This window comes from Pogoniulus pusillus, chromosome 27, assembly GCF_015220805.1.
Source record: "Pogoniulus pusillus isolate bPogPus1 chromosome 27, bPogPus1.pri, whole genome shotgun sequence".
Lineage (NCBI taxonomy): Eukaryota > Metazoa > Chordata > Aves > Piciformes > Lybiidae > Pogoniulus > Pogoniulus pusillus.
In genome coordinates, this window is record NC_087290.1 from 2,035,552 (window position 1) to 2,062,034 (window position 26,483).

The 26,483-nt window shown below is 60.9% G+C and overlaps 1 protein-coding gene across 1 annotated transcript in view; it reads left to right on the forward strand.

Annotated features, from left to right (window-relative positions):
* Positions 1 to 715: 715 nt before the first annotated feature.
* YWHAG (tyrosine 3-monooxygenase/tryptophan 5-monooxygenase activation protein gamma) overlaps positions 716 to 26,483 on the forward strand; it is a 37,927-nt gene continuing 12,159 nt past the window's right edge. The window contains exon 1 of the mRNA XM_064166376.1: positions 716 to 1,010. Coding sequence (XP_064022446.1) covers positions 924 to 1,010 — 87 coding nt within the window. The 5' untranslated portion in view covers positions 716 to 923. The remainder of the gene's footprint in view (positions 1,011 to 26,483) is intronic.

The window sequence follows — 26,483 nt, forward strand, 5'->3', positions numbered from 1 at the left end:
AGTGGGTCTGGGCCGTGAGTGGGTCTGGGACAATCATGGGTCTGGGTTATGAGTGGGTCTGGGTTGTGAGTGGGTCTGGGCTATGAGTGGCTCTGGGTTGTGAGTGGGTCTGGGACAATCATGGCTCTGGGTTGTGAGTGGGTCTGGGCTATGAGTGGCTCTGGGTTGTGAGTGGGTCTGGGACAATCATGGCTCTGGGTTGTGAGTGGGTCTGGGTTGTGAGTGGGTCTGGGCTGTGAGTGGGTCTGGAACAATCATGGGTCTGGGCCGTGAGTGGCTCTGGGTTGTGAGTGGGTCCAGGCCGTGAGTGACTCTGGGCCGTGAGTGGGTCCAACCCCACGCATGAGTCACCTTCGCGAGTGGGTCCTGCTTAGGAGCGGGCTCAGGTCCACGCCGGGGCCTTGCGTGCCCTCATCTCCTCCTGCGCACCTCGCTCCCCCTCCCCCCATCCCCCGCGCCGGCGGCAGCGCAGGGCCCGGGCGGGCCGGGCCGGTGCCGGTGAATCAGCACAGGCCTCGGCGGGCGGCGGCCGGGGGGCGGGGCGGGGGGCGGGGCGGGGGCGGGGCCGAGCCTCCCGGGGCATGCCGGGAGATGGAGTCCCGCGGGGCGGCGCTGGAGGGCACCTCCCGCTCCCGGCGCGCCCCCCCCGCCGGACTGCATCTCCCGGCGTGCCCCGGTGGCGGGCGGCCGGGCGGGGCGGGGCGGGGCGGGGCGGGGCAGGGGGGTTGTGGTGGCCCCGCGGCGCACGCACAGCACCGGGTGCAGCCGCCGTCGCCTCCAGCCGCAGCAGCGCCCGTTCTCCTCCTCCTCCTTCCTCCTCCTCTTTCCTTCCTTCCTCCCGAAGCCAACCCTTCCTCCTCCTCCTCCTCTTCCTCCTCCTCATCCCGGAGCCTTCCTCGCCCTCTTTCCCCGGCCCCGTGAAGATGGTGGACCGCGAGCAGCTGGTGCAGAAGGCCCGGTTGGCCGAGCAAGCCGAGCGATACGACGACATGGCGGCCGCCATGAAGAACGTGAGTCCCGGCCCGTGGCCGCCCGCTCCTTCTCCCTGCTCGAAGCCTGTGCCCCCTCTCCCGCTCCAGCGGCGCCGGGGTGGGCAGGGAGCTTCCGCGCTCCCCTCTCCCGTCCCGCGGTGTGTCCCCGTCCCATTCCCCGCCGCCCCTCCCCGCCCCGTTCCTGTCGCCGTCCCGCCGAGCGGACCCGGTCCCCGCTGCCTTGGGCTTTCACCCCGCTGGTCTCTCTGCCTTAGAGCCGCCCCCTCCCCGTCTTTTGCCCCCTTCTGCAGCCCCCACGCATCTCTGTCTCCTGCCCCGCGACCTCTCGCTCTGCCCTGCGCATCCTCTTTGGTACCTTACAGCCCTCCACGCGTCCTGCGCTCTGAGCTGGAGCCCCGCGCCGTGCCCCGGGCATCACCTCCTTCGCTGCCGTAGGGACCCTCGCTCTGCCCCCCCAGTCCCAGAGCCCTCAGCACCTCCCTTTTTCTACCCTAGATCCCCCCACTTTGCCCCACGCATCCTTTCTTTTTCCTACCCTGGAGCCCCCTGCCCTGCCCCGCACCTCCTCTTCTCTACCATAGAGCCCTCCCCCCCCTCCATTCTGCTCCACGCATCCTTTTTTCTGCCTTAGAGCCCCCCACTCTGACCTGCACATCCCTCTCCTCTCCCCTGCCCTCGACTCCCCACGCGTCCTCTCCTCTACCCTAGAGCCCCCCCCGCGTCCTTTCCTTGCCCTGCTTACCCCCCCCAGCCTCTCCCCTCCCCTGCTTCCCCCCACATCTCTCTTTCCTGCTCTGGAGCCATCCCCCACGGCCCTTTTGGCAGCCCTAAAGCCCCCACCCAGCCCCACACGCTGCGTTCCCTGCCTCGGAGCCCCCACCCTGCCTCGCCATCACCTCCCTGCCCCGTTTCTCCTCTCCCTCCCCCTCGCCACCAGACCCCTCTGCCGTGCTCCCATCCCCACTGCCCTGCCCCAGTGTGTTGTTGGGGGGTGTGGGGGGAGAGCAGAGGAGCTGCGGTGCTCCCTGGGCAGGATTTGGGAGGATGGCTGGGGGGGAGTGTGGGGGGGCGGATTTCGATTGCCAAGCCCTGTAGGGAGCCCTGTGGTGGGTCTGGGGGGTGGGTGGAGAGGGGAGGTGTGGGTTTGGCTGCAGAGCTCTCCTCTGCTGCCCACATTGCTGCCGTGCATCCCTTCGTCTGAGCAGGGTTTGGGGGGGGGTTGGGTTGCCAAGCCCTGTAGGGAGCTGTGTGATGGGTCTGGGAGGGGGTGGGGTGGGTTTGGCTGCAGAGCTCTCCTCTGCTGCCCATATTGCTGCCGTGCATCCCTTCGTCTGAGCAGGGTTTGGGAGGGTGTTGAGGGGGGGGGTTGGATTGCCAAGCCCTGTAGGGAGCTGTGTGATGGGTCTGGGAGGGGGTGGGGTGGGTTCGCCTGCAGAGCTCTCTTCTGTTGCCCACAATCGCTGCCCTGCATCCCTTCGCGTGTGGTTGGGGAGGGTTTTTTTTGGGGGTGGGGGGGGGAGGTAGGGTGGTTATGCAGTGACACCCCCCCCCCCGCCCCACTCCACCAAAAATGGGGAGCCCTCGGGCTGCCAGAAGCTCTGCTCTTGGTCGGAGAGCTCTGAATTGAGTCATCTTGTATTCATTTCACGCTCCTAAAATAAAGCCTCTGCATATAGCAGGCTGAGCTGGTTTGTGACACTGAGAGCTCCCCTTCAATCCTGACATTTTGACAATATAAGAAGAGGAGGAAAAGGGGAGGGGGAGGAGAAGGAGGGAGGGGGGGAGGAAGGCAATGACTCCCCCCCCCCCCCCCCCCAAAAAAAAAATCCAAACCCAAAACCCAACTCTCTCTCCCCCCCCCACCTCAAAAACAACAACCACCCCAAAACCCAACCCCTCCAAACCCAACCACCCAACCCCATATCTCTGCTCTGATCTTGCAAACAAAGCAATCGTGGGAGGCAGGATCAAGTCATTCCAGAAGATTCTGCATTTGTCATATTGCAGAGAGGCTAGACTGGGTGGAGGGAGGGAGGGAGGGGGTGCTTTAAAGGGGAAAACTGGGATGGCTGCTTGGCTCCTCCAGGCAGCTCCCAGCCTTTCGCCGGGAGCCCCGACGGGTGGGCAGGGGGATGGCGAGCCGGGGAAGGCGCCGCCGCCAGCCCCGGGCGCAGCTCTCCGGCTCTCTCCCGCTGCCGCTCGCTGTCTCCTGCCCGGATTGCACCATTTTGTCAATAACCTTGGCGGTTATCAAGCAGCCCAGCCCTGGCACCGCCCGGCTCAGCGGCGGGCAAGGCAGCAGTGAAATGTGGGATAATGGCAGCCAGATGTTGTCACCTTGAAGCCACCCAGGCTGTCCCTGCGCTGACGGGGGTGTGTGTGTGGGGGGGGTGGGAAGAGCTGCCGGCAGCCGGGCTTTAGCCTGGGAGCCTGCTGTGTGAGCACATCCCCGCAGCTCCGTGCCTTGGGGATGGTGCAGCCGCCCCCGGGACAAAGCCGGCTGGGCACGGCCGGAGCCCTCGCTGCGGCGTTCCCGGCGGGATGGTTTCCCTGCCTTGCCCAGCCGGGCTGGCTGTGAACCCCGAGGCGCTGGCCGGGTGCTTTCTGTCCCTGCCTGGTCCTTGCTGACCTGCCTGGAGGAGAAAGGAGCTTTTGACAAGGGCTTTGGAGTGAGTGGCAACGGATTGAAGGTTGAGAGTGGAGAGTAGGAAGGAATTCTTGCCAGTGAGGGTGGGCAGAGGCTGGCATGGGTTGCCCGGGGGGGAGGTTGTGGATGCCCCCCACCGTGCCTGGAGGTGTTCAAGGTGAGGTTGGATGGTGAAGTTTTTCCTGGCCAGTATCTCCAGGAAGGAGGACATCCACAGCCTCCCTGGGCAGCCTTTGGCCAGGCTGGATGAGGCCTTCCTTGAGCAACCAGCTCTAGTGGGAGCTGTCCCTGCCCGTAGCAGTGGAGGGGGGGAGTTGCAACCGGATGATCTGGAAGGTCCCTTCCAACCCATTCTGTGACTCTGAACACCAGGGCTGGGGCCCACGGCGAGGCTCGGGCAGTGCCAACACCTGCCGGCACGGCACACAAAGGCAGAGCTTTGTTCTGCAGCCCTGCTCCAGTCGGTCCGTCCAGCCCTGACGGACGCCCTCGGGCTGGCTCTTGTGCCAGCCCCCAGCCCCCTGGTGCAGGAGGCTGATGACCTCGCACTCATTGCCTTGGCAACGCCTGGTGATGTCATATGCCATGGTCCAAGCTGCAATGCACCCAGGTGGTAGCAGAGAGCATGCGGGCTGCGGCTGCCTGAGGTGATGCAGAAGCATTCTCCTGCTCGGTTGTTGTCGCCTGCCCTCCTCCTTCTCCTCCTCCTCCTTCCCTGAGGCCGCCCTGGGAAGTGCCAAGTGGGTGGCTTTGCCCTGCCGCTGCCGTGCGTTCGTTACGGAGGTGTCCTGCCCCCCCGGCTCCAGCTCGCTGCTGCTGGCGGTGGTCCCCCCGCGGGTGGTGGCACAGCAGCCCTGGGTGTGGTGGTGCCGAGCGAGGCTCAGCTCTGCCTGTCTGGGAGCAGAGTGGCCGTTTTCATGGTTTGAAGTGGAAATCATAGGATCCCGAAATGCCAGGTTGGAAGGGACCCCCCCCCCCTCCAGGATCATCTGGTGCAAGCTTTCTGAGTCACTGTGTAGCTGAAAGGAGCTGGCCCAGCAGCCAGGCAGGCTGAGCCTGCAGGCTGCCCAGCGTGGGGCACTCCACTGCTTCCCCTGGGAGGTGATTCCAGTGTCCAGACGCTTTTTCTGCTGCAGCCCAGCGGGAATCTCCCCGGCAGCAACTTGTCCCCATCGCCTCTTGCCTTCCCCGTGGCCCTCCCTGTGAGAAGGGAGCCTGCATCCTGCTGGCAGCCACCCCCTGGTGCCCTGCCCGTGGCAGTGAGGTGCTGGGGCTCTTGCTGCTTGTGGTTGCCCGGTGCTGGTTGGCCACAGCCCTCACACCAGCCCCCTCCAAGCCCTGCTCCCCATCTGTCACAAGTCCCAGCTCCCTCTTGGCTGCAGCTGGTCCCTGCAGTCACGTTGCTGCCGTGGGAGCAGGGCTGCTCCTCCCACCCCTCAGATGGGACAGCTTTGCTGGGCAGCCTCCCTCGGCAGCAGATGCTCCCCGTGCCAACCAGAGGGAGCAGGATGTGATGCTGGACCCAGGGTGGGTGCAAGGCTGGGCGCAGGGCATGGCTGCATGACCTTGGTCGTGTCCCCTGTCACCTCAGCGCTGTCTAGGGGGTGCGGGCAGCCTGTTAGCAAGCAGCAACCTCCCTGCCGGTCCCCGGGGTGCCGACCCTTGGCAGAGGGCAGACGTTGGCTTTAAGCTTGCCGTCGCCGCGGGGGCAGCGGCCAGGCAGCCCCAGCAGCTCCCCTCCTTGCCTGCAGTGCCCACGCTGGAAGCCTTCCCGTCTGGATCGGCTCCGTGGAGAGCTGCCCACCCGCGCCGGCGTGGGGCTGGCGATCGATAGCCATTAGCTGGGGAGGGCTTTTTGCAGGTGGAGCCCTGCCAGGCCCCCGGCGGGCACGGCGTGGGCAGCACTGCACGTGGCTCCCCGCTGGGTGCGGGGGATGTGGCGGTGCCAGGCAGGGCGGTCTGCGGCAGGAGTGCCCTGGGCAGGGTGGGATGTGTGTGTGTGGGGGTGATAGAATTGCACCTATGTGTCACGGAGCTGCGGCAGAGCCCTTGAGGGCTCCTGGGAGGGCAGTGCCAGGCTGTGGGAACCCAACCCCTGCGGAAGGGCTGTGGCTGAGGAGCATCAGCCGTGGTGGTGGGTGTGGAGGGCTGGACTCTGCCGAGAGGCAGCCAGCTGCTGCCAGGCACCGCTGCCTCCCGGTGCAGCAAATGGCTGCGGTGGGTGGAGGAGGAGCGGGGCGTGGGGCACCCCCTGGCAGGCCGCCGTGCTCCGCGACCAGGCTGGTGCAGGGAGCAGGGAAGAGGAGAAGGGACACAAATCCCTCCCCTGCGGAGAGTCCCCGGGGAGCAGGGCAGGGCTGCTCGGCTGCCTTCCGCCAGACAAAAGGATGCGGTGGGCAGGCTGCCGGGCAGCCCATCTGCGCCGGCTGCGAGGGAGCAGGCAGCGCAGGCTGCTCCAGTAGCACTTCCCAGGGGGCTCGGGGAGGGCTTTGGAGAAGCCATCGGCGGTGCCAAGGTGGAGAGGGCATGGCTGGCACCCGCCGCCTGTGGCGCCGCTCGGCCTCCCGCCCCGCTGCGGTGCGGCGCCTGCTTGCCAGGCAGCTCTGGCACGGAGGGGAGAGGGGCACCGGGGCCCTGCCCTGGGCGCTGGGGCAGCGGGAGTCAGGAGCAGGCAGCTGAGCTCCCTTCCCGGAGCTGCGTGGGGGCAGGAAGCGATCTCCTGCTGTGTCCAGTTCTGGGCCACTCCATTCAAGAGAGATGCTGAGGTGCTGGAAGGTGTTTGGAGAAGGGCAGCAAGGCTGGGGAGGGGCCTGGAACACCAACCCTATGAGGAGAGGCTGAGGGAGCTGGGGGGGTGCAGCCTGCAGCAGAGGAGGCTCAGGGCAGAGCTCATTGCTGCCTGCAGCTGCCTGCAGGGAGGCTGTAGCCAGGTGGGGTTGGGCTCTGCTGCCAGGTAACCAGCAACAGAACAAGGGCACCCAGTCTCAAGTTGTGCCAGGGTAGGTCTAGGCTGGATGTTGTTAGGAAGTTGTTGTCAGAGAGAGTGATTGGCATTGGAATGGGCTGCCCAGGGAGGTGGTGGAGGCACTGTCCCTGGAGGTGTTCAAGAAAAGCCTGGATGAGGCACTTAGTGCCATGGCCTGGTTGACTGGGTAGGGCTGGGTGCTAGGTTGGACTGGATGAGCTTGGAGGTCTCTTCCAACCTGGTTGATTCTATGATTCCGACCTCCTGAGGGCTCCTTGCCTGGGGCTGGCTCTGCACGAACTGGCCTGGGGACCGTCGAGTGGTAGGGCTTGAGTGGAGCAGCTGACCTGGAGCCCCGGGGTCTGGGACACATGAGCTAGGGGAGCTCGCTAAGCCTGCAGCACTGCAAGCTCTCTTACAGTCCTCTTTAAGGTCTCTCTCAGCTTTAGGGGAAAGCCACTGCCTGCTGAGACCCTGCTGGGGGCTTCTCAGCTGGCCAAGGGCAGCAGCCTGGGGTGGGCTTGGTTAAATGTTGGGTTTGGGTTGTCTTTTTAGCTAAGCAGAAGTGATACTGAGGCTGTGACAGAGCACACAGCAGCTGAGTGGTCTGCAGAGGAGTGGTGCAGGGATTGCCCTCATCAGCTGGGCACTGCTGAGGCCATAGCTTGAATCCCAGGGTCGGGTTTGGGCCACTCACCACAAGGACATTTGGGAGCTGGAGCCAGTCCAGAGAAGTGCTACAGGCTGGGGCCAGAGTGGCTGAGAGCAGCCAGGCAGAGAGGGAGCTGGGGGTGCTGGCAGAGAGGAGCTGCAGAGGAGGCAGCAGTGTGCCCAGGTGGGCAGCAGAGCCAATGGCATCCTGGGCTGGCTCAGGAGCAGTGTGGGCAGCAGGGCAAGGGAGGTTCTTGTGCCCCTGTGCTCAGCACTGCTCAGGCCACCCCTGGAGTGCTGTGTCCAGTTCTGGTCTCCTCCATTGCAGAGAGCTGTTGAGGTGCTGGAAGGTGTTTGGAGAAGGGCAGCAAGGCTGGGGAGGGGCCTGGAGCACAGCCCTGTGAGGAGAGGCTGAGGGAGCTGGGGGTGTGCAGCCTGCAGCAGAGGAGGCTCAGGGCAGAGCTGATTGCTGCCTGCAGCTGCCTGCAGGGAGGCTGTAGCCAGGTGGGGTTGGGCTCTGCTGCCAGGCACCCAGGGACAGAAGAAGGGGACACAGCCTGGAGCTGTGCCAGGGCAGGTCTAGGCTGGATGTGAGGATGCAGTTCCTGTCAGAGAGAGTGATTGGCACTGGAATGGGCTGCCCAGGGAGGTGGTGGAGTCTGTGTGGCTGGAGGTGTTGCAGCCAAGCCTGGCTGGGGCACTTAGTGCCATGGTCTGGTTGGTTGGGCAGGGCTGGGTGCTAGGTTGGGCTGAGCTTGGAGCTCTCTGCCAACCTGCCTGATTCTATGATAAGGGCTACAAGGCTGGGGAAGGGTCTGGAGAACAGGGCTGGAGAGCAGCTGAGGGAGGTGGGGGTGGTTTGGTCTGGAGAAGAGGAGGCTGAGGGGAGACCTCAGTGCTCTCTACAGCTCCCTGAGAGGAGGCTGCAGCCAGGTGGGGCTTGGGCTCTTCCTGTTGGTAATAAGTAACAGGACAAAAGAAAGTGGCCTCAAGTTGCCCCAGGGGAGATTTAGGTTGAGCAGGAGGACCAATTTCTTTCCCTGAAGGGTTGTAAATCCCTGGCCCAGGCTGCCTCATCCAGCCCAAGGCCTCATCCAGCCTGGCCTGTGAACATCTCCCTGGAGATGTTCATCATCAGGTTGGACAGGAAAAACTCCATCACCCAGCCTGGCTTTGAACACCTCCAGGGAGGTAACATCCACAGCCTCCCTGGGCAGCCTGTGCCAGTCTCTCCCCACCCTCACTGCAAAGAATTTCTTCCTCCTCTCCATTCTCACTTTCCCCTCTCCCAACTCAAATCCATTCTCCCTCCTCCTGGCACTCCCAGCCCTTGTCCAGAGTCCTTCCCCAGCTCAGGCACTGGAAGGCTGCTCTGAGGTCTCCCTAGAGCCTTCCTTTCTCCAGGCTGAACAACCTCACCTCTCCCAGCCTGTCCCCACAGGGGAGGTTCTCCAACCCTATGATCATCTTCATGGCTTCCTTTGAACCTGCTCCAGGTCTTCCTTGTGCTGGGGGCCCCAGAACTGGCTGCAGTGGTGCAGGTGAGGTCTGAGCAGAGCTGAGGGGCAGGATCTCTGCCCTGTGCTGCTGCTGCTGCTCACACTTCTGATGCTGTCTGTGCACAGCTGCTGCAGCCTCGATGCTTCCAGGTGTTGTTCTGTCCTCCAGTGCTCTGCAGCTCAAGTCAAAGCTTTGGAAAGAGCTGTGGAGGTTTTTTTTTGTGCTGGCTGGTTTGGAGCCAGCTTAGACCTTCCTGCCTTTGCTCTCCAGGCTTGCTTTCTTCTCCCTAGAGAAGGGCAGCAGAGCAGGGCTGGTGAGGAGCAGTTGAGGGGCCTGGGGTTGTTCAGTGTGGAGGAGATGAGGCTGAGGGGGACACCTCATTGCCCTCTACAGCTCCCTGAGAGGAGCTTGCAGTGAGGTGGAGGTTGGGCTCTGCTCCCTAGTGTCAGGTGACAGGACAAGGAGAAATGGCCTCGAGTTGCACCAGGGGAGGTTTAGGTTGGACATGAGAAGGAACTTCTTAACTAAAAGGCTTCTTGAAGCCTGGAGCAGGGAGGTGGTTGAGTCCCCATCCCTGGAGGTGTTTGAGAGGCAGAGATGTGGTGCTGGAGGCCATGCATTAGCCCCAGCCTTGGCAGAGCTCAAGAGTGGCAGGACTGGATGAGCTGGAAGGGCTTTGCCACCTGAAAATGTGCTGAGTCCTGAGGGCTGGAGGCCCTGGGCAGCTGCTGCTCCTTGCTGCAGAGGGAACCAACCCGAGCTGGGGTCTCCCTGCCAGTGCTGCCACAGCAGGTGAATGCCTCTTGGTGTCTGGGAAGCAGAGCAGCTACTGCCAGCAGCAGAGAGTTCTGCTGCCTTGGGCTCTGAGAGTGGTGCTGAGTGCTGCTGGGAGCCTGCTCAGGGGAAGTGGCTGTGGCTTTGTCACTGTGCTGCTGAGAGTCACAGAGTGTCAGGGGCTGGAAGGGACCTCCAGAGCTCAGCCAGCCCAAGCCCTGCCACAGCAGCAGCACCCAGAGCAGGTCACACAGAACACATCCAGGCAGGGTCTGAGGATCTGCAGAGAGGGAGACTCCACAGCCCCCCTGGGCAGCCTGTGCCAGGGCTCTGCCACCCTCACAGGGCAAAATTCCTCCTCAGGTCTCCATGGAACTTCCTCTGCCTCAGCTCCCACCACTGCCCCTTGTGCTGGCACTGGCATCCCCCAGCAGAGCCTGGCTGCAGCTCCTGGCACTCACCTGCACACATTGATCACCACTGCTGAGGGCACCTCTCAGCTCCTCTGCTCCCAGCCCCAGCTCCCTCAGGCTCTCCTCCTAACAGAGCTGTTCCTTCCCTCCAGCATCCCTGTGGCTCTTAGGTGGTTGGGGGCCTGGGCTTTTAACCTCAGAAAGCTTCAGCTTGGCTTCAGGCTGTTGCTCAGAGAGATGGCCAGGGCCAGCTTCATCACAGACTGGCAGGGCTTGGAAGGGACTTCTGGAGATCAAGTGCAATGCCCCTGCCAAAGCAGGGTCACACAGGAATGTGTCCAGGAGGCTTTTGAGTGTCTCCAGAGCTGGAGAGTCCTCAGCCTCTCTGGGCAGGCTGCTCCAGGGCTCTGGCACCCTTACACTGAAGAAGTTCCCCCTCATGTTTAGGTGAACTTCAGAGCTTCTGTTCCAGCTGGTGCTTGCTGGTCAGTAGATGAACTGCTCTGCTGTGGCTGCTGGCTGCCAGGCTCTGCCTGTGCTCCTGCCCATGCAGCCTGAGGTCTTGGCAGGTGGATCTTCTGTAGACTTCTTCAGCCTTCTCCCTCCACAAACACAGCTCTGTGGGAATCCAGCCCATGCTGGGTGCTGCCTGAACCCACTTGGCATTGATACCAGGGTGGTGGAGGACCCTGCAAGATGAGCAAGCCTGTGGGGAGCCATGGGAGTGTTCTCCTGTAGGAAGCAGATGGTGGAACAGCACAGGGCTTGATCATTCTCAGAACACAGAATCAGGCAGGCTGGAAGAGAGCTCCAAGCTCAGCCCAACCTAGCACCCAGCCCTGCCCACCCAACCAGACCATGGCACTAAGTGCCCCAGCCAGGCTTGGCTGCAACACCTCCAGCCACACAGACTCCACCACCTCCCTGGGCAGCCCATTCCAGTGCCAATCACTCTCTCTGACAGGAACTTCCTAACAACATCCAGCCTAGATCTGCCCTGGCACAGCTCCAGGCTGTGTCCCCTTCTTCTGTCGCTGGCTGTCTGGCAGCAGAGCCCAACCCCACCTGGCTACAGCCTCCCTGCAGGCAGCTGCAGGCAGCAATGAGCTCTGCCCTGAGCCTCCTCTGCTGCAGGCTGCACCCCCCCAGCTCCCTCAGCCTCTCCTCACAGGGCTGTGCTCCAGGCCCCTCCCCAGCCTTGCTGCCCTTCTCCAAACACCTTCCAGCACCTCAGCAGCTCTCTGCAATTGACCAGCCCAGAACTGGACACAGCACTCCAGGGGTGGCCTGAGCAGTGCTGAGCACAGGGGCACAAGAACCTCCCTTGTCCTGCTGCCCACACTGCTCCTGAGCCAGCCCAGGATGCCATTGGCTCTGCTGCCCACCTGGGCACTGCTGCCTCCTCTGCAGCTCCTCTCTGCCAGCACCCCCAGCTCCCTCTCTGCCTGGCTGCTCTCAGCCACTCTGGCCCCAGCCTGTAGTGCTGCTTGGGGTTGTTGTGGCCAAAGTGCAGAACCCTGCCCTTGGCCTTGTTCAGTCTCATCCCCTTGGCCTCTGCCCACCCATGCAGCCTGTGCAGGTCCCTCTGCAGGGCTCTCACCCTGGCTGCAGTGCTCTTGGGGCTCTGGAAGAAAATTCTGGAATGTGGAGCTGAGAGATCCCTGGAGGTGTCCAAATCCAGGCTGGCTGGGGCTGTTCCAGGGTCTAGTGAAAGGTGTCCCAGTGGCAGGGGAGTTGGATCTGGATGATCTTCAAGGTCCCTTCCAAGCCATTCTGTGCATCTGTCAGATGATGAAGCAGCAGCCCTGGGGCTGCAGGGAGCTCTGCTGAGGCTGCCTCTGCTGAGCAGTGCTGGGGTGGAGCTGATGGGACAGAAGCCTTTGGCTAAGAGGAAGCTTCCCCTAGTGTCAGGTTCTTGTGTGTTCCTGAGGAAGGACCCAGCAGAGCAGAGCTGCTGTTTGGAGGCAGGCTGGTGGCCAGAGGCCATGGGCAGGGCAGTGGTTAACAGCAGCAGGAGAGTAGCTGGGGAAGAGGAGATGTCAGTGGTGATGGCATGAGAGGCCCTCCAAAGTGATCCCCAGATTAGGGATTAGAGGACTTAATGTTCTCCTCCTCCTAAAGGAGATGTCTGAATTGAGTCAGCCCAGGGAGGTCTGACGCAGCTGCTCCTGGGCCAGCAGGGACTGGGAGCACAAAACATTCCCTAATTGCCTGCAAATTCCCCCTGATCCCTTTGGGATGTGTCTTTGCACCAGGCAAAGCTCCCTGGCCTCTCAGTGTGCTCCTGGTTCACAGAAGGGCAGGGCTGGGTGGGCACCTCAGAAGACTAAGTCCAACCTCCCCCCTGCCAGAGCTGGGGCCCCCAGGGCAGGGCACACAGGGACACATCCAGGTGGAGCCTGAAAGTCCCCACACAAGGACACTCCACAGCCTCTCTGGGCAGCCTGCTCCAGGCCTCCAGCACCCTCACAGTCACAGATTTGCCACTGCTGCTCCCCTGGCACCTCCTCTGCTGCAGCTTGCCCCCAGTGCCCCTTGTGCTGCCCTTGGGCAGCCCTGGGCAGAGCCTGGCTGCATCCTGCCCACACTGCCCTGCCCAGCTTCAGCAGCCCTCAGGCTCCTCTGCCCCAGGCTCAAGGGGCCCAGCTCATGGAATGGGTTGGGTTGGAAGGGACCTCCAGAGCTCATCCAGTCCAAGCCCCTGCACCCAGCAGGGACATCCTCCACTAGAGCAGGTTGCTCACAGCCTTGCCCAGCCTCACCTTGAGTATCTCCAGGCCTCAAACACCTCCCTGGACAGCCTGCTGCAGTGTTCCAGCAGCCTCCTGCTGCAGAACTTGTTCCTCATATAGAATCATAGAATTAACCAGGCTGGAAGAGAGCTCCAAGCTCAGCCTGCCCAACCTAGCACCCAGCCCTGTTCAATTAACCAGACCATGGCACTAAGTGCCTCATCCAGGCTTGGCTTCAGCACCTCCACCACCTCCCTGGGCAGCCCATTCCAATGCCAGTCACATCCAATCTCAATCTGCTCTGCTCTCATTTCAAACCATTGCCCCTGCTGCTGTCCCTGCAGGCCTTTGGGAACAGTCCCTCTGCAGCCTGCTTGGAGCCCCTTCAGGTACTGGCAGGCAGCTCTGAGGTCTGCCTGGAGCCTTCTCTTCTCCAGGCTGAGCAGCTCCAACTCTCCCAGCCTGTCCTCACAGCAGAGGTGCTGCAGCCTCCTGCATACAACCCTTGGACTCCTTCCAGCCCAAATCTTCAGCCAGCAGAGGTTTATGTGAGCAGGAGCCTGACAGGCATCAGAGGGTCAGCAGGGACATCCTGCACTGGCTCAGGCTGCCCAGAGCCCTGCCCAGCCTCCCCTTGGGCTCTGGGCAACCTCTGGGCTTTAGCCCTGAGTTTGAAATAACAAAAGGTAGGAGAAATGTTGAGGACATGATCCTGACCTGAGATCACAGAACTGTGGAGTGGTTTGGGTTGGAAGGGGCCTCCAGGTCTCATCCAGTCCAACCCCAGGAGGTGGAGTGGGATGGTGGCCACCAGGTAAGGAGCCTGTGTCTGGCCTTAAACCTCAATAGGAAGAGTCAGAGGATCGTGGAATGGTTTGGGTTGGGATCTCAAAGCTCATCCAGCCCAACCCCTGCACCCAGCAGGGACATCCTCCACTAGAGCAGGTTGTACACAGCCTTGCATAGCCTCATCTTGAATATCTCCAGGGATGAGGCCTCAAACACCTCCCTGGGCAACCTGCTGCAGTGTTCCAGCAGCCTCCTGGGGCAGAACTTGTTCCTCACATCCAATCTCAATCTGCTCTGCTCTCATTTCAAACCATTGCCCCTGCTGCTGTCCCTGCAGGCCTTTGGGAGCAGTCCCTCTGCAGCCTGCTTGGAGCCCCTTCAGGTACTGGCAGGCAGCTCTGAGGTCTCCCTGGAGCCTTCTCTTCTCCAGGCTGAACACCCCCAGCTCCCCACCTAGCAGAGGTGCTGCAGCCTCTCTCCAATGGTTTACAGCAAGGCTCTAGCAAAACACCAGAGAGAAGTTTGGGCTCCAGCCTCAGCCAGGCTGCTGCTGGACACCTTGTTTGGACAGCTGTGGTGCTCTGCAGCATCCAGTTTATTAACAGCAGTGGGAGAAGCTGTTTTGCTCTGCTGCAAACCAACAGGCAAGCTCCAGGGCTGCTGCAGGAGATACCAAGGCCTCGTGGCTTGGGGTTGAGCAGTGATGGAGAGAAGGTTCACAGCCTTTGATTGACACCCAGCCTGTTGGGTGGGATGCAAGTTGCCTTCCTTTGAAGCTGGCAGTGCTTGAAAGGTCCCTGGTGGAGTGAGGAGATCAAAGTCTCTGCTGATTGTTGTCCCTTGGGCTTCAAAAGAGGGTTGAGAGCTGGAGCTGGGTGAGGGTGGTTAAACCTCCAGGTCAGATCTGGTCCAACCTGATGGTGAACATCTCCAGGGAGGAGGACATCCACAACCTCCCTGGGCAACCTTTGGTTGCCCAGGGAGGTTGTGGATGTCCTCCTCCCTGGAGATGTTCAAGGCCATTGAGCATCCTGGGCTGGTGGGAGCTGTCCCTGCCCATGGCAGGGGCGTTGGAACTGGCTGAGCTTTTAAGATCCCAAACCATTCCTTAGATCTAGGAGAAATGTCTTTGCTGAAGGTGTGTGAGAAGGGAGTCTGTGCAGTGCCTGCAGCAGTGAGAGGCTCAGGTCCCTCTGCAGGGATCAGGCTGGTGCAGAAAATGAAGCTTCTGGTAGAGTCACACCTGAGTGTGGTGGGAAGGCTGCTGCTGGAGGTGGTAAAACACAGTGCAGGTGCTGCAAGGAGCTGCTGCTGCTGCTGCTTGGAATTGTCAGTGCTGGAAAGGACCTCAAGGATCATCCAGCTCCAACCCCTCTGCCAGGGGCAGGGGCACCTCACACTAGAACAGGTTGTTCACAACCACATCCAGCCTGGGCTTAAAGACCTCCAGGGATGAGGCTTCCACCACCTGTGCCAGGGGCTCACCACCATCATCCCTCTTCCCAACATCCAATCTCAGTCTCCCCATTTCAGCTTTGCTCCATTCCCCCCGAGGTCCTGTACCATACCTGACAGCCTGAGAAGTCCCTCCCCAGCTTTCCTGTAGCCCCCCTGCTGAGGGCCAGGGTTCAGGGGTGCCCTGGCAGTGCTGGCTTCAGGGCTGGACTCAAATGACCTGAAAGGTCTCTTCCAACCTAAATGATTGTGTGAGTGGATGCCAGGGCAGGCCTGAGAGTGTTTTAGCATCCAGCCTTGTCAGGAGCTCAGCAGGTCCTTCCCCTGCATTGGCACAGAGTTAACCAGGCTGGAAAAGACCTCTGAGATCATAGAGTCAAAGAATCAGTCAGGGCTGGAAGGGAGCACAAGGAGCAGCCAGTCCCAACCCCCCTGCCATGCCCAGGGACACCCTACCCTGGAGCAGGCTGCACACAGCCTCAGCCAGCCTGGCCTCAAACACCTCCAGCCATGGGGCCTCAACCACCTCCCTGGGCAACCCATTCCAGCCTCTCACCACTCTCCTGCTCAACAACTTCCTCCTCACCTCCAGCCTCACTCTCCCCACCTCCACCTTTGCTCCATTCCCCCCACTCCTGCCACTGCCTCACACCCTCCAAAGTCCCTCCCCAGCTTTTTTGGAGCCCCCTTCAGATGCTGGCAGGCCACAAGAAGGTCTCCTTAGAGCCTGCTCTTCTCCAGCTTGCCTCAGCTTGTCCCCATAGCAGAGCAGCTTCTCTCCCTGCAGGAGCTGCAGGTTGCTTGGCTGCACTGCCAGCACTGCCTCTGCCATGGAGACAACCAAGGGCTGCCCAGGTACCAGCTGGTGTGCACAGCAGACCTGGGTGCAGGCTGCTGCTCACAGATTGCATGGGGTTGGAAGGGACCCTCCAAGGTCATCCTGTCCAACTCCCCTGCCCTCAGCAGGGACACCTCCAGCTGGAGTAGGCTGCCCTGGGACACACCGAGCCTGATCCTGAACGCCTCCAGGGATGGAGTCTCCACCACCTCCCTGGGCAGCCTGTTCCAGTACTGCAGCACCCTCCTGGTGCAGAGCTTCCTCCTGGTGTCCAACCTAACTCTGCCCTGCTGCAGCTTCCAACCATTGCCCTCACCCTGTCCCCACAGGGCCTGCAAACAGCCCCTGCCCAGCCTGCCTGGAGGTCCCCTTCAGGTGCTGAAATGCTGCTCTGAGGTCTCCCTGGAGCCTTCTCCAGGCTGCACAGCCCCAGCACTCTCAGGCTGTCCCCACAGCAGAGCTGCTGCAGCCTCTGGTCATCCTGGTGGCCTCTTCTGCCACTCCATCATATCAGAACCAAGCAGGTTGGCAGAGAGCTCCAAGCTCAGCCAGCCCAGCCTAGCACCCAGCCCCAACCAACCAGACCATGGCACTCAGTGCCCCAGCCAGGCTTGGCTGCAACACCTCCAGCCACACAGACTCCACCACCTCCCTGGGCAGCCCATTCCAATGCCAATCACTCTCTCTGCCAGGAACTTCCTCCTAACATCCAGCCTGGACCTGCCCTGGCACAGCTCCAGGCTGTGTCCCCTTCTTCTGCTGCTGGCTGCCTGGCAGCAGAGCCCAACCCCACCTGGCTACAGCCTCCCTGCAGGCAGCTGCAGGCAGCAATGAGCTCTGCCCTGAGCCTCCTCTGCTGCAGGCTGCACCCCCCCAGCTCCCTCAGCCTCTCCTCTCAGGGCTGTGCTCCAGGCAGGTCCATGTCCCTCTTGTCTTGGAGGCCCCAGAGCTGGGCATAGCCCTGCAGGTGAGGTCTCAGCAGAGCAGAGGGGCAGCATCTGCTCTCTCCACCTCTGGCCACACACAGTGAAGGGCTCCCAGCCTTGCCTGAGGTGCCTGTGGCACTCCAGCTCTCCTCTGCCTGGGCAGAGGCCGTGGGCACCACGTCACACTGTCACTTTTGAGCCCCTGATTAAGGGCAAGCCTCTGGTGTTGGGCTGGCCCTGGGAGCTGCTGGGGGATTTGATGCTCTGGGGGCTGGCTGAGGGGAGCAGGGTGCAGGGACAGCTGAGCCAGATTAGTCCTTGGAAGCTGTGAGGTAAAGTCCTTAAGCAGCTCAGGCTCCCAGCAGCACTCAGCACCCTCCCCACAGCAAACTTGGGGCCTCGTTCTGCTGGGCCCCAGCTTCATGTGCTGGAGCTCTGCAGCCTGCCCAGGCTGGGCTCTGTTCTGCTGGGTCCTGCCCTTGGCTCACAACCACCCCAGGGAGGCTCCAGCCTGGGGGCAGAGTGGCTGGAAACTGCCCCATGGAAAAGGCCCTGGGGGTGCTGGTTGGCAGCAGCTGGAGATGAGCCAGGCTGTGCCCATCTGGCCAAGGAGGGCACCAGCAGCCTGGCCTGGCTCAGCAGTGGTGTGGCCAGCAGGAGCAGGGCAGGGTTTGTGCCCCTGTGCTGGGCACTGGGGAGGGCACAGCTTGAGCCCTGGGGTCAGTTTTGGGGCTCTCACTGCAGGGACATTGAGGAGCTGGAGCAGGTCTGGAGAAGGGCAGGAAAGGTGGGGAAGGGTCTGGAGAACAGGGCTGGGGAGGAGCAGCTGAGGGAATGGGGTGGGGGTAATTTGGAGGGCAGACCTCAGCCCTGGGAGGAGGCTGGAGCCAGGTGGGGGTTGGGCTCTGCTCCCTAGTCTGAAGTAATAGGAGAGGCAATGGCCTGGAGTTGTGCCAGGGGAGGGTTAGGCTGGAGATGAGTAAAAGTTTCATTGCTGCAGGAGTGGTCAGGGCTTGGCACAGGCTGCCCAGGGAGCTGGTGGAGTGCCCATGCCTGGAGGTGCTCCAGACAGCTGTGGCCATGGCACTGTGGGGCAGGGTTTGGTGGCCGTGGTGGGGCTGGGTTGATGCTGGACTGGATGATCCTGGAGGCCTTTTCCAACCCAAACAGTTCTGTGATGTTAGGAAATGGGAGAGAAAACAAAAGTCAACCTTGCCCTGTGCTGGCCAAGTCTTAATGCTCTGAGAGTTCCCAGCCCCTTGGTGGCTGCCTGAGAGTGGATCCAATCCTTCTGCAGGTGGGAAAAGGGAGAAGCAAGTCCTGAAACGTGTCCAGCAAAGCTGTTGAGGGGAGAGCTGCACTTAACCCTTCAAGAGCTTTTCACCTTGCAGCTGCAGAAGTTGCCTGCAGGCCAGAAGAGTCTGTAGAGAGCCCTGAATTGTCACTCTGCTTTCCCCCCAGCATCTGCTCTGAGCTTCAGGCTGCCCACAGAGGTTGTGGAGTCTCCTTGTCTGGACACCTTCCAAAGCCACCTTCTGGCACTGTGATCCTGGGCAAGCTCCTGTGAGTTGCCTCTGCTTGAGCAGTGATGATCTTCCACAGGTCCATTCCAACACCACCATCATCAGGTCCTCAAACTGCTCTGTGTGCCCCAGGAGCTCCCATTGAGTCGTGGAATCAGTCAGGGCTGGAAGGGACCTCAAAGCTCAGCCAGTTCCAACCCCCCTGCCATGGGCAGGGACATCTCCCACCAGCACAGCTTGCTCAAGGCCTCATCCAGCCTGGCTTGTGAACATCTCCAGGGAGAAGGACATCCACAACCTCCCTGGGCAACCTTTGGTTGCCCAGGGAGGTTGTGGATGTCCTTCTCCCTGGAGATGTTCATCATCAGGTTGGACAGGAAAAACTCCATCACCCAGCCTGGCTTTGAACACCTCTAGGGAGGGGACAGCCACAGCCTCCTTGGGCACCCTGTGCCCACCCCCAGCAGCCTCCAGCCTGGTACCAGGATGTGAGTGCTCATCCTGAAAGAGGCAGAGAGGCAGCAGTGGGGACCTGCCTTCTGCCCACAGCCTCTGCTCATCATCTCTGCTCATGTCATGGGGGGTGAAACACTGGCACAGGTTGCCCACAGGTTGGGGATGCTCCCTCCCTGGAGGTGTTCAAGGCCAGGTTGGATGAGGCTTTGAGCAACCTGCTCTAGTGGGAGGTGTCCCTGCCTGTGGGAGGGAGGGGTTGGAACTGGCTGAGCTTTGGGGGTCCCTTCCAACCTAAACCATTCTGATTCTGTGTCTGGGACAGAATCACAGAATCAGGCAGGGTTGGAAGGGAGCACAAGGAGCAGCCAGTGCCAAGCCCCTGCCATGCCCAGGGACACCCTACCCTAGAGCAGGCTGCACACAGCCTCAGCCAGCCTGGCCTCAAACACCTCCAGCCATGGGGCCTCAACCACCTCCCTGGGCAACCCATTCCAGCCTCTCACCACTCTCCTGCTCAACAACTTCCTCCTCACCTCCAGCCTCACTCTCCCCACCTCCAGCTTTGCTCCATTCCCCCCACTCCTGACACTCCCTCACACCCTCAGAAGTCCCTCCCCAGCTTTTTTGTAGCCCCCTTCAGATCCTGGCAGACCACAAGAAGGTCCCCTGGGAGCCTCCTCTGCTCCAGCCTGCACAGCCCCAACTCTTTCAGGCTGTGCTCACAGCAGAGCTGCTGCAGCCTCTCAGCATCCTCCTGGCCCTGCTCTGGACACTCTCCAGCATCTCCACAGCCCTCTTGTCCCAGGGGCTCCAGAGCTGGATGCAGGACTCCAGGTGGGGTCTCAGCAGAGCAGAGCAGAGGGGGAGAATCCCCTCCCTGGCCCTGCTGGCCACACTGCTGCTGCTGCAGCCCAGGCTCTGCTTGGCTCTCTGGGCTGCAAGTGCACACTGCTGGCTCCTGCTGAGCTTCTCCTCCAGCAGCACCCTCAAGTCCCTCTCCTCAGGGCTGCTCTCCAGCCACTTACTGCTCAGGCTGGATTGGTGCTTGGCATTGCCTCAACCCAGCTGCAGGACCTTGCCCTTGGTCTTGTTGAACTTCATGAGGTTGTCTTGGGCACAGCTCTCTGGGTGGCATCCCTGCAAAGAATTTCTTCCTCCTCTCCACTCTCCCTCTCCCCTCTCCCATCTCAAAGCCATTCTCCCTCTCAGGTCATTAGTGACAGAAGAGAAGGGAATGGCCTCAAGCTGCCACTGGGTAGGGTTAGAGTGGACATCAGGAAACATTTTTTTCCCAGCAAGAGTGGTCAGGGACTGGAATGAGCTGCCCAGGGAGTGGTGGAGTCACCCAGCCTGGGTGTTATTAAAGGTGGTTTGGATGTGGTGCCTGAGGATGTGGTTTGGGGTGAGCCTTGCAGAGTTCTGGCTTGGACTTGGTGGCCCTGAAGGGCTTTGCCAACCTGGATGTGTCTGTGGTCCTGTTCCAGCCCTGGCCCAGGCTTGGGCCATCATCCCTGGAGGTGTTGAAGCCAAGCCTGGCTGGGGCACTTAGTGCCATGGTCTGGTTGGTTGGTTGGGGCTGGGTGCTAGGTTGGGCTGGCTGAGCTTGGAGCTCTCTTCCAGCCTGCCTGATTCTGTGATATGATGGAGTGGCAGAAGAGGCCACCAGGATGACCAGAGGCTGCAGCAGCTCTGCTGTGAGGACAGCCTGAGAGTGCTGGGGCTGTGCAGCCTGGAGAAGGCTCCAGGGAGACAGGGAGCCTGCAGGGAGGCTGTAGCCAGGTGGGGTTGGGCTCTGCTGCCAGGCAGCCAGCAGCAGAAGAAGGGGACACAGCCTGGAGCTGTGCCAGGGCAGGTCTAGGCTGGATGTTGTTAGGAAGTTCCTGGCAGAGAGAGTGATTGGCACTGGAATGGGCTGCCCAGGGAGGTGGTGGAGTCTGTGTGGCTGGAGGTGTTGCAGCCAAGCCTGGCTGGGGCACTTAGTGCCATGGTCTGGTTGGTTGGTTGGGGCTGGGTGCTAGGTTGGGCTGGCTGAGCCTGGAGCTCTCTTCCAACCTGCTTGGTTCTACAGTCAGGGAGACTTCCTTTGCTGCCAGAGAGGTCAGCTGCCCAGGCTGGGGATGGTGGAGCCAGGTGGTGATGTGGGGCTGCTGCTCAGGTGACAGATGGTGCCAGCCTGATGTCCCTTCTGTCCCTGTGTAGTGAGCAGGCAAAGGTGCTGGCAGCCCATCTGCTGGGCACCTGGGCTGACCCCGAAGGGCATCCTCCTAGCTGCTGGGGCTGGTGTGGTCCCCCTGGCTGCCCTCTCCATCTGCTGGCAGGAAGGCAGCAGACCTCCAGGGATGGATTCTTTGTCCCAAGGGGTTTAACAGGAGAGAGGCAAGAGGACAGTGATGCAACTTGTCCTAAGGGGTAGGTTCCAGCTTGTTTAATTACCTGTCCTGCAGCAAGGCTGACAAGCACCATGGGGTGAGGAAGGAGGACCAGAGGAACTTGGCTGTAGTTCCCAAATGGCTCCAAAGGCAGCTCCCAGCAGTGGGAGAAGCTCCATGCTGGAGCTCTGTGATGAACCTGTGCAGAGCATTCAGGAGTGGTCTGGAGCTGATGCACTTGAGGGGGGGACAGGATGCCCAAGCTGGGAAGGGAGCTGCCTGCAAGATGGGGACAGCTTTGAGCTGGCACTGTTGTGCCAGGCTGAGGGGTGATGGTTTGAACTCTGAGAGTGGAGAGAAGGGAGAAATGTTTGACATTGAGAGTGTGGGGAGAGCCTGGTCCAGGCTGCCCAGAAAGGTGGGAGATGCCCCATGGCTGGCACCACAGAGAAGGGCAGCAAGGCTGGGGAGGGGCCTGGAGCACAGCCCTGTGAGGAGAGGCTGAGGGAGCTGGGGGGGTGCAGCCTGCAGCAGAGGAGGCTCAGGGCAGAGCTCATTGCTGCCTGCAGCTGCCTGCAGGGAGGCTGTAGCCAGGTGGGGTTGGGCTCTGCTGCCAGGCAGCCAGGGACAGAAGAAGGGGACAGAGCCTGGAGCTGTGCCAGGGCAGGTCTAGGCTGGATGTTGTTAGGAAGTTGTCAGAGAGAGTGATTGGCATTGGAATGGGCTGCCCAGGGAGGTGGTGGAGTCTGTGTGGCTGGAGGTGTTGAAGCCAAGCCTGGCTGGGGCACTGAGTGCCATGGTCTGGTTGGTTGGGCAGGGCTGGGTGCTAGGTTGGACTGGCTGAGCTTGGAGCTCTCTTCCAGCCTGCCGGATTCTGTGATTGCAGATCAGGTTGGTTGAGGCTGTGAGCAGCCTGCTTTGGTTGGGGCTGTCCCTGCTGGCTGCAGGGACTGGGTGGCCTGGAGAGGTCCCATCCACCCGGGCTGTGAGCCTGGCACTGTTCCCTCCAGCTGCTTGCTGTGCTGTGCCTTGGTTGTCCTCACCAACAGCCAAGGCTGGGTCTGTGAGGTGCCTGGAAGCCACCTCTGGAGGAGAGGCAGCTGCTCCCCTGGGCCTGCCTTATCTGCAGAGCTGCAGGGGAAGCTGGCAGGGCACATGGCTGGCACCCAGGTGCCAAGGCAGGGAGGGCTGGAGCCGTTGGGGCAGTCCTGGCACTGCAGCCCTGCAGATAAGGGGGCAGGAACTGCTGCTGCCCAGCGTGGAGCAGGAGCAGCTCTCAGCTCTGCTGCTGGCACAGACTGCCAGGCCTTGCTCCTCTTGGAACCCTGGCATGCTGGAGGCACAGAATGGCTCAGGCTGGAAGGGACCTCAGAGATCATCCTCTCCAACCTCCCTGCCATGGGCAGGGACACCTCTGAACTAGCCCAGGTTGCCCAAGCCCTGTCCATGCTGGCCTTGAACACCCCCAGGCAGGAGGCAGCCACAACCTCCCTGGGTAACCTGGGCCAAAGTCTCACCACCCCTGTGCTGAAGGACTCCTTCCTCAGCTCCACTCTAACCCTCCTCTGCCTCAGCTTCAAACCATTCCCCCTGGGCCTGTCTCAGACACCCTCATGAGAAGTCTCTCTGCAGCCTTCCTCTAGGGTACCTTCAGGTACTGGAAGGCAACTCTGAGGTCCCTCCTGGAGTCTTCTCTGCTTTAGGCTGAGCACCCCCAGCTCCCTCAGCCTGTCCTCAGAGCAGAGGTGCTCCAGCCCTTGGCTCACTCTTCAGTCAGAGAACCTCAGAATCAGGCAGGCTGGCAGAGAGCTCCAAGCTCAGCCAGCCCAACTTAGCACCCAGCCCTGCCCAACCAACCAGACCATGGCACTAAGTGCCCCAGCCAGGCTTGGCTTCAACACCTCCAGCCACACACACTCCACCACCTCCCTGGGCAGCCCATTCCAATGCCAATCACTCTCTCTGCCAGGAACTTCCTAACAACATCCAGCCTAGACCTGCCCTGGCACAGCTCCAGGCTGTGTCCCCTTCTTCTGTCCCTGGCTGCCTGGCAGCAGAGCCCAACCCCACCTGGCTACAGCCTCCCTGCAGGCAGCTGCAGGCAGCAATGAGCTCTGCCCTGAGCCTCCTCTGCTGCAGGCTGCACCCCCCCAGCTCCCTCAGCCTCTCCTCACAGGGCTGTGCTCCAGGCCCCTCCCCAGCCTTGCTGCCCTTCTCCAAACACCTTCCAGCACCTCAACAGCTCTCTGCAATTCAGGAGCTCAGAAACTGGACACAGCACTCCAGGGGTGGCCTGAGCAGTGCTGAGCACAGGGGCAGAAGAACCTCCCTTGTCCTGCTGCCCACACTGCTCCTCAGCCAGCCCAGGATGCCATTGGCTCTGCTGCCCACCTAGAGTGGGGAGTCATAACCCAGGTGATTGGAAGTGGCTTCCTGAGCTGAAATGGTTTGAAGCTGGAGCAGGGGAGATTTAGATGGGACATTAGGAGGAAGTTCTTGACAGGGTAAGACACTGGAACAGTCTGCCCAGAGAGGTGGTGGAGTCCCCATCCCTGGAGACACTCAAGATCAGGCTTGATGGGGCTCAAAGCAACCTGCTTGAGTTGGGAATGGGCAAGATGACTTCTGGAGGTGCCTTCCAGCCCAGTGCATTCTCTGATTGTCTGAAATCCATCAGAGCCAGACTGAAACAGGATCTGCAGGCTCCCAGGAGCAACCCAACCTGTGTGCAGCACCTTGAGGTTCACTTTGGCTTAAGCAGTTCAGCTCCAGAGGCCAAGGAAATAAATGAGCTCTTAGTTTTCATCTCTCCCAATCTCAAGGCTATCTTGGGTGTTTCAAAGTCACCTTAACAAAGGCTTACAGATTGGGATCAAAGCTGCTGGGGACTGGAGGAACAGGCAGAAAGCCTCATTTGTGTCTGGCTGCCTGAGCAGGGACACCACAGGCAGCAAAGGTCCTCATGGTGCTGGATCTTAGAGTCACAGACTGGGGTGGGCTGGAAGGGACCTCAAAGCTCAGCCAGTTCCAAACCCCCTGCCATGGGCAGGGACATCTCCCACCAGCACAGCTTGCTCAAGGCCTCATCCAGCCTGGCCTGTGAACATCTCCAGGGAGGAGGACATCCACAGCCTTCCTGGGCAACCAAAGGTTGTTGGATGTCCTTCTCCCTGGAGGTGTTCATCATCAGGTTGGACAGGAAAGACTTCACCATCCAGCCTGGCTTTGAACACCTCTAGGGAGGGGAAAACACCTCTAGTGCCAGGGAAACTGATGGAGCAGGTTATCTTGGGGGTGATAAGAGCACACCTGAGGGATGGCAAAGAGCTCAGGTCCAGCCAGCATGGGTTTAGGAAGGGCAGATCCTGCCTTTCTAACCTGATCTCCTTCTATGATCAGGTGACTGCTTGGTGGATGTGGGGAGGCCTGTGGATGTGGTCTGTCTGGACTTCAGCAAGGCCTTTGACACTGTCCCCCACAGCAAACTGCTGGCTAAGCTGTCAGCCCATGGCTTGGATGGCAACACTCTGTGCTGGGTTAGGAACTGGCTGGAGGGCTGAGCCCAGAGAGTGGTGGTGAATGGTGCCACATCCAGCTGGCAGCTGTCACTAGTGGTGTCCCTCAGGGATCTGTGCTGGGCCCCATCCTCTTTAACATCTTCATAGATGATCTGGATGAGGGCATGGAGTCAGTCATCAGCAAGTGTGCAGATGACACCAAGCTGGGGGCAGATGTGGCTGGGTTGGAGGGCAGAAGGGCTCTGCAGCAGGACCTTGACCCCCTGGACAGATGGGCAGAGTCCAAGGGGATGGCTTCAATAGCTCCAAGTGCAGGGTGCTGCACTTTGGCCACAACAACCCCATGGAGAGATACAGGCTGGGGTCAGAGTGGCTGAGAGCAGCCAGACAGAGAGGGATCTGGGGGTGCTGATTGATACCTGCCTGAACATGAGCCAGCAGTGTGCCCAGGTGGCCAAGAGAGCCAGTGGCATCCTGGCCTGCATCAGCAATGGTGTGGCCAGCAGGAGCAGGGAGGTCATTCTGCCCCTGTACTCTGCACTGGTTAGACCTCACCTTGAGTGCTGTGTTCAGTTCTGGGCCCCCCAGTTTAGGAGGGACATTGAGATGCTTGAGCGTGTCCAGAGAAGGGCAACGAGGCTGGGGAGAGGCCTTGAGCACAGCCCTACGAGGAGAGGCTGAGGGAGCTGGGATTGGTTAGCCTGGAGAAGAGGAGGCTCAGGGGAGACCTTATTGCTGTCTGCAACTACCTGAGGGGAGGTTGTGGCCAGGAGGAGGTTGCTCTCTTCTCTCAGGTGGCCAGCACCAGAACGAGAGGACACAGCCTCAGGCTGTGCCAGGGGAGATTTAGGCTGGAGGTGAGGAGAAAGTTCTTCCCTGAGAGAGTCATTGGGCACTGGAATGGGCTGCCCGGGGAGGTGGTGGAGTCGCCGTCCCTGGAGCTGTTCAAGGCAGGACTGGACGTGGCACTTGGTGCCATGGTCTGGCCTTGAGCTCTGTGCTAAAGGGTTGGACTTGATGATCTGTGAGGTCTCTTCCAACCCTGATGATACTGGGATGCTGTGGTTTGTGGTGGGAGATAACCCAAGTGCAGGGTGCAGCAGGAGATGGCTGCTGTTTGTCCTGCTGGAGCAGGAATGTCCTCTGGTGGTGTTCCCAAGGTGTTGGCAGTGGGCAGGTTTGAGGTGCTGGTTGTGCCTCCCTCCAGGAAAGCACAGCTCCTTTGCAGATAGAATCAGAGTCTTGTTTGGGTTGGAAAAGGCCTCTGGGATCATCCAGTCCAACAGCAACCCAGCCCCACCATGGCCACTAAACCCTGTCCCCAGGTGCCATGGCCACACCTTTCTTGAGCACCTTCAGGCATGGGCACTCCACCACCTCCCTGGGCAGCCTCTTCCAGTCCCTGACCACTCCTGCAGCACAGAAATTATTCCTCATCTCCAACCTAAACCTCCCCTGGCACAGTCTCAGGCCAGTTCCTCTCCTTCCATCACCTGATCCCAGGGAGCAGAGCCCAAACCCCACCTAGCTCTATTCAGGGAGTTGCAGAGAGCAATGAGCTCTGCCCTCAGCCTCCTCTTCTCCAGGCTGAACCTCTCTGGGGGTGCCACCACCTCCCTGCAGGTGTCTGATGTCTTCAGGGACTCAGGATCTCTTCTAGGCAGTCAGAAAAGCAGAGGTGCTGAGGCTTGGAAGGTGATTGAGGCTGCCAGGATGCAGGTGATGCTCCCTGGGGCTGCTCAGTTCATCTGCCTCTGTGCCGAGGCAGAGCATCAAAGCTGGGCAGGAGCCACCAGTGGGTGGGCACTTAGAACCAGGGAGAACTCAGTGCTGTGATGGATCTCCCTGGCAGTGCTGAAGGGTCCTCAAAGGATGATGATTTCATGCCAGCACTGACTCCTTCCCAGCTGAGGTGAGCTGAGAAGAGGAGGGGTC